Source organism: Eptatretus burgeri, chromosome 2 (genome assembly GCF_056783735.1).
Source record: "Eptatretus burgeri isolate ZD-2024b chromosome 2, Ebu_testis_v1, whole genome shotgun sequence".
NCBI lineage: Eukaryota > Metazoa > Chordata > Myxini > Myxiniformes > Myxinidae > Eptatretus > Eptatretus burgeri.
The window spans coordinates 41,100,592-41,120,271 of NC_140962.1; the positions used below are offsets into that span (position 1 = coordinate 41,100,592).

The 19,680-nt window shown below is 46.4% G+C and overlaps 1 protein-coding gene across 1 annotated transcript; it reads right to left on the minus strand.

Annotated features, from left to right (window-relative positions):
* Positions 1 to 4,455: 4,455 nt before the first annotated feature.
* LOC147031883 (uncharacterized) lies at positions 4,456 to 6,900 on the minus strand. The gene is made up of 3 exons (XM_085850159.1): positions 6,863 to 6,900; positions 5,657 to 6,293; positions 4,456 to 5,604 (listed from the first exon to the last, which is right to left on the minus strand). Exons 1-3 carry the CDS (start codon positions 6,898 to 6,900, stop codon positions 4,456 to 4,458), a joined length of 1,824 nt encoding a protein of 607 aa, XP_085706285.1.
* Between the last annotated feature and the right edge of the window lie 12,780 nt (positions 6,901 to 19,680).

Consider the following 19,680-nt stretch of genomic DNA (forward strand, 5'->3'; position numbering starts at 1 on the left):
GTTTTCTGTGCTTTCTTTCATTGGCCTAGCATGGAGCATATCGAGAAGTAGAAAGGCCGTTTGGGCCGGTAATTGTTCATTTGAGTCCGACGGACTCTGGTAATTCCACTCAGTTATACTGGACTGAGGTCGCGAGTGACCCGGTTCGACAGAGCCCGTCAAGGGTGTGGTTTTTCTTGGTACTTGGACGACGTGGGGACTTAGGTAAAATGAAATTTGGCAATTAACTCGACCCCACGCCGTCGAAATATTGGCGACCACGGTCCGCAAAGGGACCCGTGACCTTTCGGACTTATCCGAGAGTCACGACCTAAATTCCGGGTGTTCGGTGGAAACGACTCCACTGCTCCACCTCGTGGTTGTTTATCGCCACCGAACCCCGGCCCACAACAATACTGGGTGGTTTGCCATTGCCTTCTGAACAGTAGTTTGGGCAGGAATTTTTAATTTGTTCAGGCTCGCCCACTCTCGGTGAAGAACACCTTGGGAATATTTAACTTCCATCAACTTATGTCAGAAGACTAGACGCCCTTCACATCCATCAAAGGAACGACTCACACATTGATGATTTACCCAGTCTGTTAAACACCAGGATGACATTTTAGAGGTGGACTGACATTCAAACCCATGTTCGACAGCTTCGATGCGAGTGTGGGTACCTCTTGGCCACCCTGTCAGCCCTGTTTGATGACTCGTGTCAGGGGAAAAACATCTTTGCCAACAAAAGTCTCAGGACTGTTAAATGTCCCCGTTATTCTAAAATAGACTTCTATAAGATTCATATGATGATACAAAATGGCAAATTGTCCAAGGTGGAATGATCCATCAACAAAATATTTTAAATGTTGATGAGGTTGAAAGGTAAATATTGCAAATGCCAGTTTTGTTCCTTCTTGTCATGTGAATGAAGTAACTGCATATCATGTGAAGAAATTTGCCATTCCCCTTCATGGGTTTTCTCTTTCTGCCTTTTGAGGTCATCTCTTCGAGCATGACCTAATAATATGGGTGTAGATGTCCTTCGATCCATCCGTCCGTCCGTCCGTTGCGAAAATGACGATTTTCAAAATCTATCTCCTCCTACATTTCTCAAGCGATCTTGAATTTGATTGTGGCATATGAATCTATGGGACAATGTCTAAATTTGGTCGGGCCGGATTGTCGATATTCGCTTTCGTTTTCGTGTCACGTGACTTCAAAGTTGGCAAAAAATGCGAAAATGACGATTTTCAAAATCTATCTCCTCCCACATTTCTCAAGCGATCGTGAATTTGATTGTGGCATATAAATCTATGCGACAATATCTAAATTTTGTCAGGTCGGATTTTTGATATTCGCTTTCGTTTTCGTGTCACGTGACTTCAAAGTTTGCAAAAACTGCCCTACCTTCAGGAGGCTATATATTTTCTCGCAGAGATGACCGTTTCTCCCGTACGGGGGTAATTTTTTATATTTCCAAATTGTGTTTTTACCGTTGGTCCCCAAAAATGTTATTTCTACTGCTTCTCATAATTCCTGTGGGTGAGGTTCTTGGTTGGTGGTGGAAGGAACATTCTGGAAGGTAAGAGTGGAACGTTGGAGCATGAAGCTACGGCCTGTCGTAATAATTCCTTGTCATGTCACAAACAAGACGTGAAAAGTTGCAATTATAAGAATTGTAGTTCGGTGAACAATGAAACCTTAATAAAAATTATTTACATTTTATTTTCCAGCCATAATAAATCATCACAACAGCACACAAATCAGGTAAACACGTATTCATCAGCTTGGCCGACATGATGGATATTTCTTTTCTTTCACCTGCCTGTGTGCAGTAAACTTAAATTGAATGATTGTTTGCATGTGGAGCCACACATTGATTATGTGACCAGAGGATGGGTGGATGTCTGACCAATGTATACACAGTGCATCGTACGGATATAAAAGACGAAGTATGGTGTTGTGGCGGATGGATGTCACGTAGATATACAAATCATTTTAACTTTAAATCACCCACACTTAAAATCTTTTTTGTCATTTATCCTCAATTTATTTTTCCTATTTTCAACTGTTTCTTGACAACAATTGTCAATTTTCGTTTTTCAGAGGGGCAGGACGTTAAAATGAGCTCCGTCCATCCGATGGACCGAACATCTGTCCATGGACTTTTGAGTACGTGATATTTCTAAAAGTGTTGAACGTTTTGCTTTAATATTGGAGATATCTATTCATCATGACATTAACTCCACCTGATTAGATTTGCTGAATTATGTTGCCATGACAACCATCTCATTTACTTGGCTTGTGTACCCGATAGTTTGAAAACACGTTCAAGATTTAGCTTTCATATCACACAGATATATTCTTCATACCACCCAAAAGATGGAGGACCGAGAGACTGAGAGGGGGCTGAGATGTCCTTGTTGAAACTTAAATTTTGTAACCTCATGACATATTTTTAAATCCCGCAGGTACAACAAGACATAAAATTTGGAGAGTAAGGTAAACGAGGGAGTGGGGAATGCAAGTGTTTTGAGGGTGGACACGGTCGACTCATCAATTTGAATCGGTATGTTTTGGAGATCAAATTAATTGAGAATTAATTATGAGTTGGCAAGAATTACAGGGTGTTCAAGATGAGATTTCACCATTTCTAAGCAGAAAATAATTTCATTTAAAACAGCCATGAATCAGCACTTATTTATTTATATTATTTTACTTATTTATCTTCTCACATGTCATGTAAAGCCAGAAAGGGCCTTTTGTCACATTTCCGGAGAAATGAACAACTTTTTCATGAACACAACCCCCAAGTTATTCAGTTGTGTGAGTATTGTAATCGGCTCTGTCTGTCCGTCCATCATGCTCTATCTTCCTCAAGGGTTGGGCAGAAATTCACCAAACTTGTTTGTTGGGATCATCATTTGGCAAGAAGAGCAGTGTCATTTTGGCCCCACTCCCGAGGGCGGTCAAAAGGTCAAATTCCAAAACATGCAATTTCGGGCACATTTTAACTTTGCTTTTGGTGTGAAGCATGGGGTTTTGCGATGGCGCATCATCGACTTTGCTTGAGGTATTCATTCTAATTATTAAATTCTCTACACTCAGGATCATTGAGTTCTCATCATGATATTCTTGAACAAACGAGTGACAGATTGACAAACATGGGCACAAAAAGGATCCAAGTGATGAAATAAATTCCATCGAGTGTTTATCATACCTTAGTTCTGGAGACTGTTCACTTGAAAAAGCTGGAATCAGCCAACTGTAAGAGCCTGGTGTATATTTTTGCGTTTCTGGAACGCTTACATGGTGGAGTGATGAGAGCGTTGCTGCCAAACATGGCATCTTCCTCTCCAGCGGGTATCATTATGACTTCTTCCTCTGCACACACATCAATAAAAGGAAGTTAAATCCACTCAAGAGCATTGTCATCATTATCTGCATCATTATCCTGCCTTCCAACACAATCCTGGAATGAATATCTATCAGATATTCTTTCCATCAGATATCTCTCTCTATCGCTCTGTGCTTCTCCCTCTTCCTCATTTTCTACATTTCAGTTCATGTTTTATTTCACTTTTCCCTGCAATTTCACATCTTCATTTTCTTCGTCACCAACTACCACTGTGTCACCTCACAAGGGAATTGAAGCAATTTGGTCTCTCATTCAAATGTTTCATACAGAGCCCACAAATCCCCACTAACTGTACAAATTAAAATAACAAAACCTCATCTGATGATGTCGAAGTGAACCATGATGGACTGCTTCTTGGAAGGCAACTCGAGTCACCTGTCGCTGATTGAAAGTGGGATTGTAAAAATTTTATTTTTCAAACAATTAATTTTAATGAACATCCAGGTGTTCACAATGACGTCTTTATGGATACATTACCACTCGTACCAGACTTCCAGCAATTGTAAGATTTGTTTGGTGCTTGTTTGGCTTCGAGTGAAGCAAAATATTAGTTTGTTCTCAACACTTCAGAAGCACACACACAATGGGACACAATGGAGGAGAAGAACATGTAATTTAGACAATGTTTGGAATTTGTTACGTAAGGTAAGATTCTTGGTAACTTACGATCCAACCGGGAGGATGGTTTCCTGTACGAGGGTGGTGGAGGAGGGAACGAGTGTCTCTTCTGAGGGGTCTTTGGAAAAACAATAAAAATATGAAAGAATAAATACATTGATATGTTCATCATTTTGATAACTTGTTCAGGATATGGCACAGAAAGAAATGCACTGACAGAACAGGTAACCAATGGAAAGGTGAATTAGGTGATCTCAGCCATTAAAGGGGAGTTGAAATTCTTGTGATTTAGCCTGTGTGGGGAAGACCATGCCAATAAGTTACCTTTCCCACCAAAAATATAATAACAATTATCGCCACAATTAAGTATATTCTTCTCCATCAATGTAAGTATTCATAGTGATGTCTATAAAAGACGAAGTGCAAAATGCATTTCAACTTCAGGTGTTCATCTTGGGGTTCGCTGTATTTGTACTCAGTATGTTCACCCCAACTTCTCCGAAGTACTGAAGAATGCTTACCTGTTGAAGGTGTTGAATATGGTTTGGGCTGTCACCACCATGCTGCTTCTGCTGCTGTTGCTGTGGCCTGTAATCGCGGCGAGGCTTTTGTTCCTCCTGGAACTCCTCTACAACGCGACGTGTCTGTAACCGCTGTTCCTCACAGCGTGACTTCTGTTGATGATGTGTCAAGCCAACACCACTGGGTTTCCATTCAATTTGCACACCTTTCTTTGCTGCCTGCCTCTGCTTCTTCATTTCTTTTTTGAAGCAGACTTTTTCTTTTTTTTTGAACAGCTCTTCATCTTGCTGCTTCAGCTGTTCCTTCTGTTTCCAACACTGAGACCCCTCATCGCCATTCTCATTCTGTTGTTGCTGTCGACCTAATTTCCAATCACCAATCATTTCCTCGTGCACACCACCACTTGCTTTTGCCTCCTCTTTGGCATCATCAAATTTCTCAATTACTCTCTGCTTTTCCTCTTCAATTAGTCTCTGCTTTTCCTCTTCTATTCGTCTCTGCTTTTCCTCATCTCTTTGTCTCTGCTTTTCCTCTTCTATTCGTCTCTGCTTTTCCTCATCTCTTTGTTTCTGCTTTTCCTCATCTATTCGTCTCTGCTTTTCCTCATCTCTGTGTTTCTGCTTTTCCTCTTCTATTCGTCTCTGCTTTTCCTCATCTCTGTGTTTCTGCTTTTCCTCATCTATTCGTCTCTGCTTTTCCTCTTCTATTCGTCTCTGCTTTTCCTCATCTCTTTGTTTCTGCTTTTCCTCATCTCTTTGTTTCTGCTTTTCCTCTTCTATTCGTCTCTGCTTTTCCTCTTCTATTCGTCTCTGCTTTTCCTCTTCCATTCGCCTCTGTTCCTTTGCCTCACTTTTCGAAACCTCCTTTTCCCGAGTACACACATCGTTTCCCCTTTTCCAAAGCTCTTGCTCCAGTTGATGTGCCTCATTCTCTCTTCCTAAGAACTCCTTGTCTTTTTGTTTCTTTCTCTCTAAAAATTCCTCTTGCTGCTCACGCTCCAATTGTTCTCGTTGGTGCAGCACTCTCTCCATTTTCCCGACATACTTTTCTTGTTCTCTCATCACTTCCTCTTGTTGGTGTGTTTTAAACTCTATATTTTAACCCAAGTTTTTTCATCACCTTCCGTTTTTCGAAGCGTGCCCGCTGTTCCCGCACCATTCCCTCCCTTTTGGAAATCTCTTTCTCCAATTTATCAACCATGTGCTTATTCTTGAGAATCTCTTTCTCTTTTCTTTCGATCTCAAGCCAACGGCGTGTATGGTCCTGATATACTGATTCCCTCCAATGTACAAATTCCGCTCGTTCTCTCTGCTCTTCCTCTTGGATCTCCCTCCACTCATCCTCCATTCTTTTCTTTACCTCTTCATCATGCTTTTTATTCCGCTCCTCCTCAACTGTTTTCCTCATTTCCTCTTCCTTGGTTTTCCTCTGCTGTTGTTCCTCTCTTTCCTTCTGCTTTTCTTTCTCTTTTACCCATTCCTCTTCCTCGTATCTCTGTTGTACATCTTTTTCCTGCACTGCTTGCTCTCTGAGCTGAACTGACCTCTCTCTTTCGTTCAACTCTTTTTCTATTTGGTGCAATTTTTCACCCTTTTCCTGCAATTTCTCTTTCTCCTTCAGCCACAACTTTTCTCGTTCCTTTTCCTTTTGCAACTGTTGTTGAGCTAACTCTGCTTCCAGTTTTTGAGCCTCCTCGAGTAACGGCTGCTCTTTCTTTCCCGTTTTGTTCAGAAAATGTTTCCGGCCACATTTAAAACTGCAAGAAACAAACACAAACCATATCAGCATTGTTAATAACAGTAGACTTTAACCGAAACTCTTTGAACAAAGGTTGTAGTGTTAAACATTGAATTAAATCAGGAGAACAGGCACTCAGTGGAGCGCGTACCTCCGCCGGGCTGAACAGTTTATGTTTTGTATCCCACTGATGGGCCGTATCTGGATTGGGATCTGAACCAACAGCTAATTGGCTTGTTCTTGTTTTTTATGAGTTGTGTTTCATTCTTATTTTTTCTTTCTTTCTTTTTTCCAGAGGAGGGTGCATGGGTTTTGGTAAAAACACATAACATCAACCACATAACACCCCTTGCAAAGAAGCCCACCAACAGCACTCCGGACACATGCACACAATCACCCATCCATGCTGAAGCTTCCTAAAATTCCTGCCAATATCTATACACCCCTCCATCTCCATAACTTCCAGGTACCTATCTAATTCCAATTTAAACTTATCTACTATTTCTGCTGCCACTTCCTTTCCAGAAATACCATTCCACGCATTAACTACTCTCGAAGTAAAAGTCCCCTGCCTTGCTACCGTCTTACCTCTCTTCTTCACTCTCAGGAATGAACCCTGGTCCCATCACTGTCTTGTCTGCTCAACATTCTTCTGCACTTATCATGTTTAAACCCTTCCTTATCTGAAACATCTCGATCATATCTCCTCGAAACCACCTCCTTTTTAGTGTATAATGCCCTGTCTCCTTCAGCTGCTCCTCATCGCTGAGTCTAGGTCGGCCCGGAATCATCTCGTAACCCTGTGCTGAACCCCTTTTTATGACAGCGACGTCATTCCAAAGTTGTGGTGACCAAAACGTCACACAATGTTCTTGTTGTGGCCCTCACTAAATTCTGATGCAATGTTGACACCACCTGTTTTGATTGATAAATGATCCCCCTCTGAATACAACCTAAAACCCTATTTGCTTTACCCACATATAGCTGCCTGGCACTGTGCTGCCTGCTTACCTCCTGTATCTATTACCACCCCGACACCCTTCTCCTGTGTGACACGCTCCAAAATTAGCCCTTGCTTCCTGTAATCTCTATTTTCAATGTTCTTCCCCATCCCCAACATCTTACACTTGCTCAGGTTAAATTCCATCTGCCAATCTTTTGCTCAATGTATGCACGTATCAATACTTTCCTCAATCTGATCACCACCCCCTCTGCTATACACTTTATCCCCAAGCTTTGTGTCATCTGAAAATTTGGAAAGCATACTCTTCATCCCACGATCCGAATGGTGAATATAAACAATGAATAATGATGGTCCAAGTACTGATCCCTGAGATAGCCCACGACTTACATCTTCCCAGCAAGACATCCTCTCACTCACAGCCACTCTTTGTTTTCTATCACGAAGCCAGTTTGTAATCCAATTAGCTACCTGACCAGCCACTCCACAAGCCCTCACTTTGGCTAACAACTTCCAATGTGGAACCTTATCAAATGCCTTCTTAAAAAGTCTAGATATACTGTCCACTGCCTTTCCATCATCCACCCAATCAGACACTGCTACCGCGAACTCTAAAAGATTTGTGAGACAGGAACTATCTTTGGTAAACCCATGCTGACTTCCTTTAATTCTTTTGTTTTTATTAAAACTCGTGCGTGGCCGTAGGTGAGTGCCAGTATGTGCAGCCCTCTCTTGCCCCCTCTCTCTCTCGCCTCCCCCTTTCTTGCCCCCCACTCTCATCCCCCCTCTCTCGCTCCCTCTCTCTAGCCCTCTCTCTACCCCCTCTCTTGCCCCCATCTCTCCCCCCTTGTCTCGCCCTTCCTCTTCCCCCTCCTCTCTCGCCCCTCTCTCTCGCCCCCACTCTCATCCCGCCTCTCCCATCCAAACCCCTCTCTCGCAGTTATTGGTCGACAGATAAATGGTCGTACCTTGGGAACCGCTCGTCTGATTAATATCAAACCTCGAAAAGGCACATCCACGGGTCCCTAGCAATATTCCTGGCAAGTTTCAATCAGATCGGACCGTCAATCGTACAAAAAAAATAATAATAAATAAATAAATAAATAAACATTAATTGTGACGTTATTCGTGATGTCATAGCACTGTGGCTTGTCATTGGTCGACACAAATGGCCATAACTTGGAAACAGCTTATCCAATTAATATCAAACCTTGAAAAGGCGCATCCGCGGGTCCCCAGCAATATTCCTGGCAAGTTTCAATCAGATTGGACCGTCAATCGTGTAAAAAAAACAAAAAAAAAAACATTAATTGTGATGTCATTTCTGATGTCATAGCACCGTGTCTTGTCATTGGTCGACAGATAAATGGCCGTAACATGGCAACTGCTTGTCCGATTAACATCAAACCTCGAAAATGCACATCTGCGGGGCCCCGGCAATATTCCTGGCAAGTTTCAATCAGATCAGACTGGCGGTTGTCAAGAAACGACGGTCACACACACACACACACACACACACACACACACACACACACACACACACACACACACACACACACACACACACACACACACACACACACACACACACACACACATTACTGGAATTATAGATAGATAATTACTCATCTGGTCCCTTATTCCCTGCTGAATGTCTCCAACTCCGGAGTAACACATTGGAAGAAGCATGAGTGTGTGTGTTTGTGTGTGTTTGTGTGTGTTTGTGTGTGTGTGTGTGTGTGTGTGTGTGTGTGTGTGTGTGTGTGTGTCTGTGTGTGTCTGTGTGTGTGTGTATGGAGTGAGGGAGAGAGAGGAAGAGAGGTGAGTGGAGGAGAGAGAGAGAGAGAGAGAGAGAGAGAGAGAGAGAGAGAGAGAGAGAGAGAGAGAGAGAGAGAGAGAGAGAGAGAGAGAGAGAGAGAGAGAGAGAGAGAGAGAGAGAGAGAGCGAGTGGAGACGGGTAGAGAGGTTCGGTGGGGGAGTGGACAGAAGGGGGTTCGTGGGAGAGAGAAGGGAAGAGGGAGGGGAGGTGTACGTGTGGCATCTGTGGGCTGCCATTACGGTATCAGTAATAATTTGTTGGCAGTACATGCACATGTATGCCTGGTGTTGGCTTCATGATTCGGGTGGTGGGCTTGGGATCCTGAGTTCAAATCCCACTTGGCTGTTGAATTAATACCAGGTGGGTTGACTCTGCCTGTCATCCTTCTGAAGTCGTAAAAATGAGTGCCAGCTTTCTGGTATCCTGTGTCGGAGTGGCGACCCATCTAGGATTATGCCCAAGAGCCAAGGAAACTGCTTTCGCAGCACAAATGCTCTGCACAGAGTATGGTCCCAATGGATGGATGGATGTAGACACATGTGAAGCAACCTTTTACACAATGAATAACATAGAAAGAAAATGAGGAACAAATTTACAAATTAACATTTGAACTGTCTCACAAGGATTGCAATGGTGGATGACAAATGCTGTACTGTTTGAAGAGGGTCATGGAGCATCAGGCACTCCTCTGCTCATCCAGCTTTCAAAGTAAGTTGTGAAATATAACTTATTGTGTTCTTAATTTTATTGTTGTAACCTTATCTGTATTATTTTGATCAAAACACATACATACACATATTTGTGCTTGTATACCTTGAGGAGATGGCTTCATAGTACAATTTTTGGTTTCTAATAATTAAGCCGACATTGTTTTGTTGCACATGCAGACTTCTATTGAGTTCACCTGACTGTTATATCACGTGATTACATGAAGGATTGCATTACTTTGTTTTGCACGTGGTATGGTGGCTCTCACACCTTATGTCCACTCGGTGAAAGTGGCCCCTCTCTAAAAAATAGTGAAGATCACTGCTTCAGATCCTTTGTCGTTTCGACTGTCTCTATTCTATAACCTTTCAGACACACCACACAAACACCGATACTCTTCTTGTAAAACATAAACTACACTTTTTCAGCAAGTGATGCACAAGCTCGACCCCCTCCCCCCCAAAGGGTGAGTACACTGCTCGTTATTTGTGAAAACGAAATGTAAATTTGTTTTAAATTCCTGAGCTATCTTGTCCCCTTGGAGAAAGCAATTATATTTTTGATGAAACCGTCACTTGTCTTCCTTACCAGTGAACGGGGTTTTTCTTTCTGTTATTCTTCCTCCTGTTGATCCAGTATGATGGTTTGAATGATGTTACCACCACAAATAAGAAGATAGCAATTGCAATGATCAGGACATCGCAAACTCTGGAAGTGAACTCTGCTTCCTCCAGAGCATCATGCTGGAAAATCTATGGACATGGAAAAGGGCAGGGACAGGAGAAATGTTTTTTACATTTGAAACTAGAAGGGCACTTGGAAGAACGCATACCGCCACCACGCAATGCTTGATCCGTGAGAACATATCAGGCCCAAAATACATTTTTGAATAAGAAAAAGGGCAATCGGAGGTTGCAGACCCTCACCAGGACTTCTTTTCAGTGGTGTATTTTTAAAAAAATAAGTTTTTGGGAAAATATGGCTGCCAACCATGTGACCAATGACATCACATGTGTGAACCTTTTGTTCCTCATGGACAGGTGGTCATACGTGTAAAGTTACACCTCGATTTGTTCAGCCACTTCAGAGAAGAAGATTTTTGAAGGTGATTGTTTTCTCAAACAACATGGCTGCCAAATCACGTGACCGATGATGTAATAATTTTTTTTCTGTGGACAAGACGACCCTCAAAAATGTTCATACTAATCGGATGCGGCATTCTACATTTGCAATTATGACATCATAACGAGGGCACAAACGACCTCATAAAAAAAATCAAACTCATTCCCCATGAGGAGTGCTTGCGATGTGTGGCTTCAATTTTTTTCCTTCATGCGCTTTCAGAGATACAGAGGTCTTAATATAAGTTTTTCAGTTTTTCCAATATGGCTGCCACACTACGTGACTTATGACGTCATACTTATCATTATCATTAAAACATTCCACATGAGTAGTTACACCAATGGTAAAAATTTCGTCCACAATCCGTCCACAATCCGTCCACAACTTTTTGAGATATATCGTGCTATCTCTCCATTATAATACCAAGCTTGCACACTAAAAACTCGGCTCGCCGTCACACGATCCCTATGAAATTGCTGTGGCACTTTGCGGACATGCCGACAATGTTTGGGAAGTCTTGGCGTTCCATAGTACCACTTGCATTTTGCACAATGCGTATTTTTGTCATTCCCCGTGTACGGTCTGTCATCTGCTCCCAGCTATGTTGTACTGCTATCCCGTGCATGTGCACGGGTATCGCTGGTATGTTTGGTTGTTTGGTGAAGATTGTTTGGCCCTATCTCTCAATGGTGAAGAATCACTTAAAAGTTCTAGGAGTTGGATCCGGATCCGGATCCGGATCTTCACCAGAATCTAATCAGTTCGTCCTTGTCACACACCGAACCTGTCCACAACTTTTTGAGATATCCTGCACACAAACAGACAGACAGACAAACAAAGAGACAGAGAAGGGTGAAAAAATCACCTCCTTTACCTTTGGTGGTGGAGGTCATTTAACTAAACAATATTTTTGCAATTATTTTTCAAAATCCAAAACCTCGTGACAAAGAACAACATGTTCGTGAAATTTGTTTTGAGTCCAAACACAATGGGTCATCGAATGTACGAGAATTTATCATTTGTTTAAGACAAGGGTTTAGACTTTAGACCCAACTTTTCAAGGTGCATTTCATCATCATCATCATCATCATCATCATCATCATCATCATCATCATCATCATCATCATCATCACGTTTATAGTCCTCTGCAGGATGAAGGTTTTGTTGAACCCACACTGGGTATATCGGTCTCGTGAGAATGATTTGCCAAACAGTTTTTCTGGAGGGTTTGGGAAGAAATTTGTGATTTGTTCAGAATGCTGGAGATAACTCGCCTCCTCTTTGTGAGAAAGACCGTGGGATCTTTAACGTCCACCAACGAGTAAAGGACCGTGAAGATTCCTCCATCGACACGACCATGAAGTGAACCCGAAACATAAACATCCTCACGGCAATGAGGGATCGCAACCATTTAAAGGATCGAGAAGGAAGATTAAATATGGGATTCAACCTGTGCACCAACACACACCGTCCTACTCCTTTTTCAAGGCTACTCCAGGAATCTCAGATTTCCACAAAAAATCTGGAAGCGAATTGCCTTTGCACGAATTACGATTGCCATTGGACAAGACAGGCAACTTAATTTGGTCTCTGAAAGGATGGGACAGGAAGCGGGCTGTCTAATTATGAGGCACTATCCTGGCTGTGGTATACAAGGATGGCAGTTTTAAGAGTCGGATTCGATTACAGTGGTATCAAACTCAGGTCAGTCAAAATAAAAATGTCCTAAACAGCTTCCTTGTAAAACCACAAAACACATCCGGTTCACCCAACTTGGGAAAAGTACCAACGTGTGCCATTTTGTGTGAACCTTTCCCGAGGGTCTCTTCCAATCCTCACTAACGTACCGGGGTGATCTATAGATTCCACTACCGAGGACCAGCAAGACCACGATGATAACCCACGTCATCTCTGGTCGCTGGCGCGCGCCAAGCATCAAACTGGGGAACTGGTAATTTAACGATTTATTCTTCACGAGAGCGGGCCCGTAGGTGCGTGCCTGTAGGTGCGTGCCTGTCGGTGAGTGCCCGAAGGTGAGTGCCAGTATGCGCAGCCCTCTCTCGTCCCCTCTCTCTCACCCCCTCTCTCGCCCCCCACTCTCATCCCCCCTCTCTCGCCCCCTCTCTCTCGCCCCCCACTCTCATCCCCCTCTCTCGCCCGCCTCTCTCGCCCACCTCTCTCGCCCCCCACTCTCATCCCCCCTCTCGCCCCCTCTCTCTCGCCCCCACTCTCATCCCCCCTCTCTCGCCCCCTCTCTCTCGCCCCCTCTCTCCCCCTCTCTCTCCCCCTCTCTTGTCCCCCATCTCTCCCCCATAGTCTCGCCCTTCCTCTCTACCCCCTCCTCTCTCGCCCCCACTCTCATCCCCCCCTCTCCCGTCCCCCTCTCTCGCAGATATTGATCGACAGATAAATGGCCGTAACTTGGGAACCGCTCGACGTTTAATGTCAAACGTTGAAAAGGCACATCAGCGGGTCCCCAGCAATATTCCTGGCAAGTTTCAATCAGATCGGACCGTCAATCGTGCAAAAAAAAAAAAATTGTGACGTCATTCGTGATGTCATAGCACCGTGTCTTGTCATTGGTCAACAGATAAATGGCTGTCACTTGGGAACCGCTTGTCCGATTAATATCAAACCTTGAAAAGGCACATCCACGGGTCCGCAGCAATATTCCTGGCAAGTTTCAATCAGATCGGACCGTAAATTGTGCAAAATAAATGAATAAATAAGCATTAATTGTGACGTCATTCGTGACGTCATAGCACCGTGTCTTGTCATTGGTCGACAGATAAATGGCCGTAACTTGGGAACTGCTCGTCCGATTGACATCAACCATCGAAAACTCACATCTGCGGGGCTCCGGCAATATTCCTGGCAAGTTTCAATTAGATTGGACCGGCGGTTGCCGAGAAACGGCGGTCGCAGACAAACAGACAGACAGATACACACACACACACACACAAACACACACACACACACACACAGATTGCTGGAATTATAGATAGATTGTTCGACTGTGTCGATTGTCATCATGCACTGTGACCACGCTCCATCATGATGACAGGTTCTTAAATAATTATTAAAATGTTAAGAGTTTATCTCTAAATCCAGGAAAGTGCAAAATAGTTTTAATTTAACAATTAAGGAAATTTACGAAAGAATAAATAAAATTTTCTTTTCCATCACCACCACTCCCACCACCACTCCCACCACCGTTTCCATCACAACAAAAAATATCACCATCAACAACCCCTCCACCACCATTACAACTCCCATTGTCACCCTGAACACCACTTCCATCACGTGGGGTAATCGATGTAAATTATTTCTCCAAACTTGCCCACTCGGTGATAGAAGACGTCATTTGTATTTTCCCTTCTCCATCGGTATCCCGTGTGGAATCCCGTGCGGACACGGACAACTCGCTGTGTTACAAACTCTCAATACAATACCTGTTCGCTTTAACATCAAAGCACAAACAACTACTTGATGAACAACTGATAAACGAACTCCTTTGTTGTTGTGAACCTTCCCGAGTCCGTGATCTCTTACAATCCCCTCTTACCTGCCGTGGAGATCGCCAAGTTCCACCAAGGACGAACAACACGAAGATCACGATGTAGAACAACATCTCTGCTCCACGTCGATCCTCCAACTGACGCTTCAACGACGTCTCTTCCTTACGTATTTCCTGTTGATGGAATTGTCATTGTGACGATGAACACCCACTGTGACGTCACAATGGTTCGGTGTGTGCCGAGTTCGAATTGAACCAGATCTGGATACAGATTGGATTATTTATTTTAATTTTTCGCTGATTCGTCACCATTCAGAGATGGGGTCAATATGATGTATGGCACGATATCACAAAAACTTATGGATGGACTATGACCGGTGACGTCATGCTAAATGTTGAGATTCCAGATCGTGCAACATGTCGACTGTGACGTCATCGACAGATTTTTTTTTTATTCCATGACATCAGATATGAACATGACACTTACCGTTTGAGTTCCAAAATGAGTGATAAATGAGATCCGCACATTTTTTCATTTAAAGAAAACCCTAAATAACACTCACGTCACACTCACCCAACGTCACAATGAAGAATCCCCTTTCAGGATCAGTTTCCCTCAGATAACCGTGTTTGGAGAAAACGACATTTTCACAATGATTGTGGCATGGTGAACTCGGTGATTAACTTCCTCAATTGTTCCAGGGTATTCGAACTGTGTTATAATACAATGTATAATGATTGTATAATGCATGGAGAAACGTCACAGGATGTGATGTCACATGTGAGCGGATCGCGATGACCTTCGATTGAACCGGATGTTATTGTACTTGTACATAAGGACATCACGTGATGTTGTAAAATGTTTATTTTTGTTTTTGTTTTATTTATATTCTCAGTGTGTTCCGTGAAACTCTGTTAATTAACCCGGAAAGTTATTCGTTTGAACCGATGAACGAGTGATGCATTGTGGGTCCATCAATCACGGAGACCACGTGACCGGCTCACGGCGCCATCTTTGAGGTTCGTCGATGTCTGGTTTGAGTTGTTGTGTTTGATGTGCTGTGTCACGTGATTGGGTTTTCGTATATCCTGCCTCGCCCGCTAGGGGTGGGAAGAGTGTGCTTCTGGTCGCGCAATAAAGCGGAGTTGATGGTGGCCCGCCTGCTTCTTGCGTCCCACCGCACCTGGTACACTCTAGTTGGCTGACGAGGATGGTTGAATACAGACTTATGCCCGTTTTCCGACGGGAACGACTTCGAATTGTTTTCGGAGCAATTGGAATGTTATTTCCACGCGAACGATGTGGTCGACGAGATCAAGCAAAAGTCGATCTTGCTCGCTTCGCTTTCGCCGGAGCATTATCGGCTGCTGGGTGATTTAGCGGCACCGAACAGGCCCCGGGATGACGGCCTGGCGTTTCGGGACATTGTGGAGAAAATGAAAGCTCACGTGGCGCCGGAGAAGTCGTTGCAGCTCGCTCGATTCCAGTTCGATCGCCTCTCGAAAGGGGCAGAGGAACGCGTCGCTGAGTTCGTGGCGCGGATTAAGCGTTCTTCCGTGGCCTGCAAGTTCACGGCGGGGGAGCGGCCAGCTCGGCTCAGAGATCGTTTTGTTGCTGGTTTATGAGATGCGAAAATGGTTTCAGCGGTTTTACGGCTGAAGGATGAAGCCATTACATTCGATTCGGCGGTCAGCACGGCTACAGCGGTCGAGCAGACTCGCGGGGATGTTCGAGCCATCACCGGCCACGCGGGGTGGCGAGCACCCCGGGACGCGCGCACGAACTTCGATGCGGGTCGGACGTCGCCACGCGGCCGCGTGCGGAGAGGTGACCCCGCGGACATGCTTGGGATGTGGAGGTCGACACCTGCGCCGTGCATGCCCGTGTAAAGGCAACGTGTGTTTGAATTGTCACAAGGTGGGTCATTTGGCGTGTGTGTGCCGTGGGGCGTCGGCCGCCGTTAAGGTCATGGACGGCGAGGTGCGAGGCGACTCGGGGCGGAACCGGCGGCCGTTGTTGAGCCTCTTTTCAATTGGCCCGGCGGCGGCGCGCCCGATGACGGTGGAAGTCGAAGTGAACGAAACGCCGATCACGTTCCAGGTCGATACGGGAGCAGCGGTGTCGCTCATAGGCGAGCAGACCGCGCGTAGACTCAACGGCTTGAGGCTTATCAGGTCAAACCTCACGCTGTTCACGTACACCCGCGAGAAGATAACGCCAGTCGGGATGGCAGACGTGTCTGTGCGGTACCAAGGCCAGGTCGCCACGCTTCGGGTGTACGTCGTACGGGGGAGGGGGCCGTCTCTCCTCGGCCGAGATTGGATGACCCGCATCAGGCTAGACTGGGCCGCAATTCACCTTGTGCAACCCGTGCCGAGCCAGTGGGAGGATCAGTTGGAGAAGATTCTTCAAAGACATCAAGGGTTGTTTAGCGACGACCTTGGAAAACTCAAGGGCATGGAGGCGAAACTCTTCTTGAAGGAGGGGGTGGTTCCTCGGTTTTGTAAACCGCGTCCGGTGCCGTATGCCCTGCGGGACAAGGTCAAGGGTGAACTGGATAGGCTGGAGGCCTGTGGAGTGATCGAACGGGTGTCGTGCTCGGATTGGGCCACCCCAGTTGTCACGGTGCTGAAACAGAATGGAGACGTCCGATTGTGCGGGGACTTCAAATCCACGGTTAACCCGGGGCTCAGCGTGGAGCAATATCCACTGCCGTCAATCGATGAGATATATACGCGATTGGCGGGGAGTCGATACTTCACGAAGCTAGACCTGCGTGATGCATATTTTCACCTGCCGATGGATCCCGGGAGTAGCGAGCTTTTAACAATCAACACGTGTCAAGGACTCTATCGATATACCCGACTCTGTTTTGGGATTGCTTCGGCCCCAGCTTCGTGGCAGAAAGCCATGGATCAGGCTTGCATTGGCCTGCCCGCTCAGACCTACCTGGACGATGTGCTCATTGCGGGGAAAACGGCGGACGAGCATCTTGCGAACATTGCCCGAGTGCTGACAAAGCCAGAAGCGTGCGGCCTGCGCTTAAACAGGGACAAGTGCGCGTTCTTCAAGCAGCGCTTGGAATACCTCGGGCACATCATCACGCCGGAGGGGCTGTTGAAAGGTCCTCGGAAGGTGGAGGCGATTCAGCGCATGCCACCGCCTCGCGACAAGACGCAGCTGCGCTCGTTCATTGGCATGGCCCAGTATTACCAAAGGTTCGTGCGCGGGCTCAGCTCACAACTTGCGCCGTTAACGCGGTTGCTCAAGAAGTACGAGCGCTGGGCTTGGGGGCCTGCACACTAGGCGTCGTTCGACCGCGTCAAGCGGCTGCTCACAGAGGATACGGTCCTCGTGCACTACGAGCCTGCGCGTCCACTCCTATTGGCATGCGACAGCTCTGCATATGGCATCGGGGCAGTGCTCTCCCACAGGATGGACGATGGTTCCGAGCGGCCTGTTTGTTTTGCATCCCGGACCCTGTCCACAGCAGAGCGCGGATATGCCCAGATTGAGCGTGAGGCTCTCAGCCTCGTCTGGGGTGTGCGGAGGTTTCATCAATATCTGCTGGGGCGGCATTTCACCTTGCAGACGGATCACAAACCGCTTCAATTCATCCTGAGACCCGAACGCGGGGTGCCGGTGGTAGCAGCCGCGCGAATACAGCGGTGGTGTCTGTTTCTGGGTGCTTACGATTATGATATTCAGTTCCGAAGCACTGAGAAGCATGCTAACTGCGACGGGCTCTCACGCTTGCCGTGTGCGGAGGGTCCAGCTGCGTCTGAGTTGGTCGACCGGGTCGATGTGTTCGCGCTGGACCAGGTCCAAAGCGGGCCCGTCACGGCCAGGCAGGTCGCGGTGGAATCGGCTCGTGATCCGGTGCTTGCCCGTGTCGTCCAGGCGATTTCTACGGGGAATTGGAGCGATCTGACTTCGACACCGGCATTTCAACCTTTCATGTCACGCGCAGCGGAGCTGTCGTTGGTCCAACGGTGCGTAATGTGGGGAATGAAGACCGTGATTCCACAGAGGTTCAGGCAGCGGTGTTTGGAAGAACTGCATGTCAGTCACCTTGGCATCGTGAAGACCAAGAATCTTGCTCGTAGCCTGTTGTGGTGGCCGGTGTTGGACAAAGACATTGAGCAGTTGGTTAAGCATTGCGCCACGTGCCAAACAGATGCTGATAACCCGCGTCGAGCTTCGGGTCTCTGGCCTGTGCCAGACCGAGCTTGGCAGAGGGTCCATGTAGATTTTGCGGGACCGGTTAATGGCAAGATGTTTTTGATTGTGATTGATGCATTCTCTAAATGGCCGGAGGTTGTAGTAATGCAGCATACTTCAGCAAACATTACAGTAGAGAAGCTGCGGACGATCTTTGCTAATAAGGGGTTGCCGGAGATCCTGGTCTCTGATAATGGTCCGCAGTTCATCGCGGGTGTATTTGATGAGTTTATGCGCCAGAATGGTATTCGACATCTAAGGTCCGCACCGTATCACCCTGAGACGAATGGCCAAGCTGAGTCGTTTGTCAAGATGTTGAAGCGGGCTTTGCGCAGGGGGGGTGTTGCACCTGTGCAGACGGTGGTCGATGTCTTTTTGCTCCATTACAGGAACGCAGTTCATCCTGTCACGGGTGATTCGCCGGCCATTCGTCTCTATGGACGTGCTTTGCGGTCCAGGCTGGATTTGCTACGACCTGGAGGGTCGGGGAGTGGGGCGATGTCGCGTCCGACGCGGCTGCGCAGCTTCGAGGTGGGGCAGCGGGTAATGGTGCGCGATTATTTCCACGGTTCCAAATGGGTGCCGGCGGTGGTCTCTGTGGTGCTGGGGCCGGCGGATTGCATGGTGCGGACTGATTGTGGGGATTTGTGGAAGCGGCACGTGGACCAGATGCATGATCGCTGTTCAGCGTCACCCCCCCACACCTCCCCGAGCCGAACGATGCGGGACCCCCACCGGTAGTATCGCCGGCACCTGACGTTGTATCGCCGGGGCTGGCTGGGCCGGCGCCAAGGGGGGCTTCGCCTGATGCCGTCCTACCCGGGGACGTCGAGCAGGCTGGGCAGTCGGGGGTAGCTGGTGTTGCGGAAAGTGCGAGTCCGGCGAGGGTGTCACCTCGACCGAGCCGGGAGGCGTCTGAGCCTGGGCTGTCTGGCGGCGCTGCCAGTCCGAGGCGGGTCAGGGTGCGGCCGCGGTACTTGGAGGATTATCAGTGTTGATGGGTTTCCGATGGTCATGTTGTGATTATCCGTTCATAATGTGACGGGTCATTTTACGA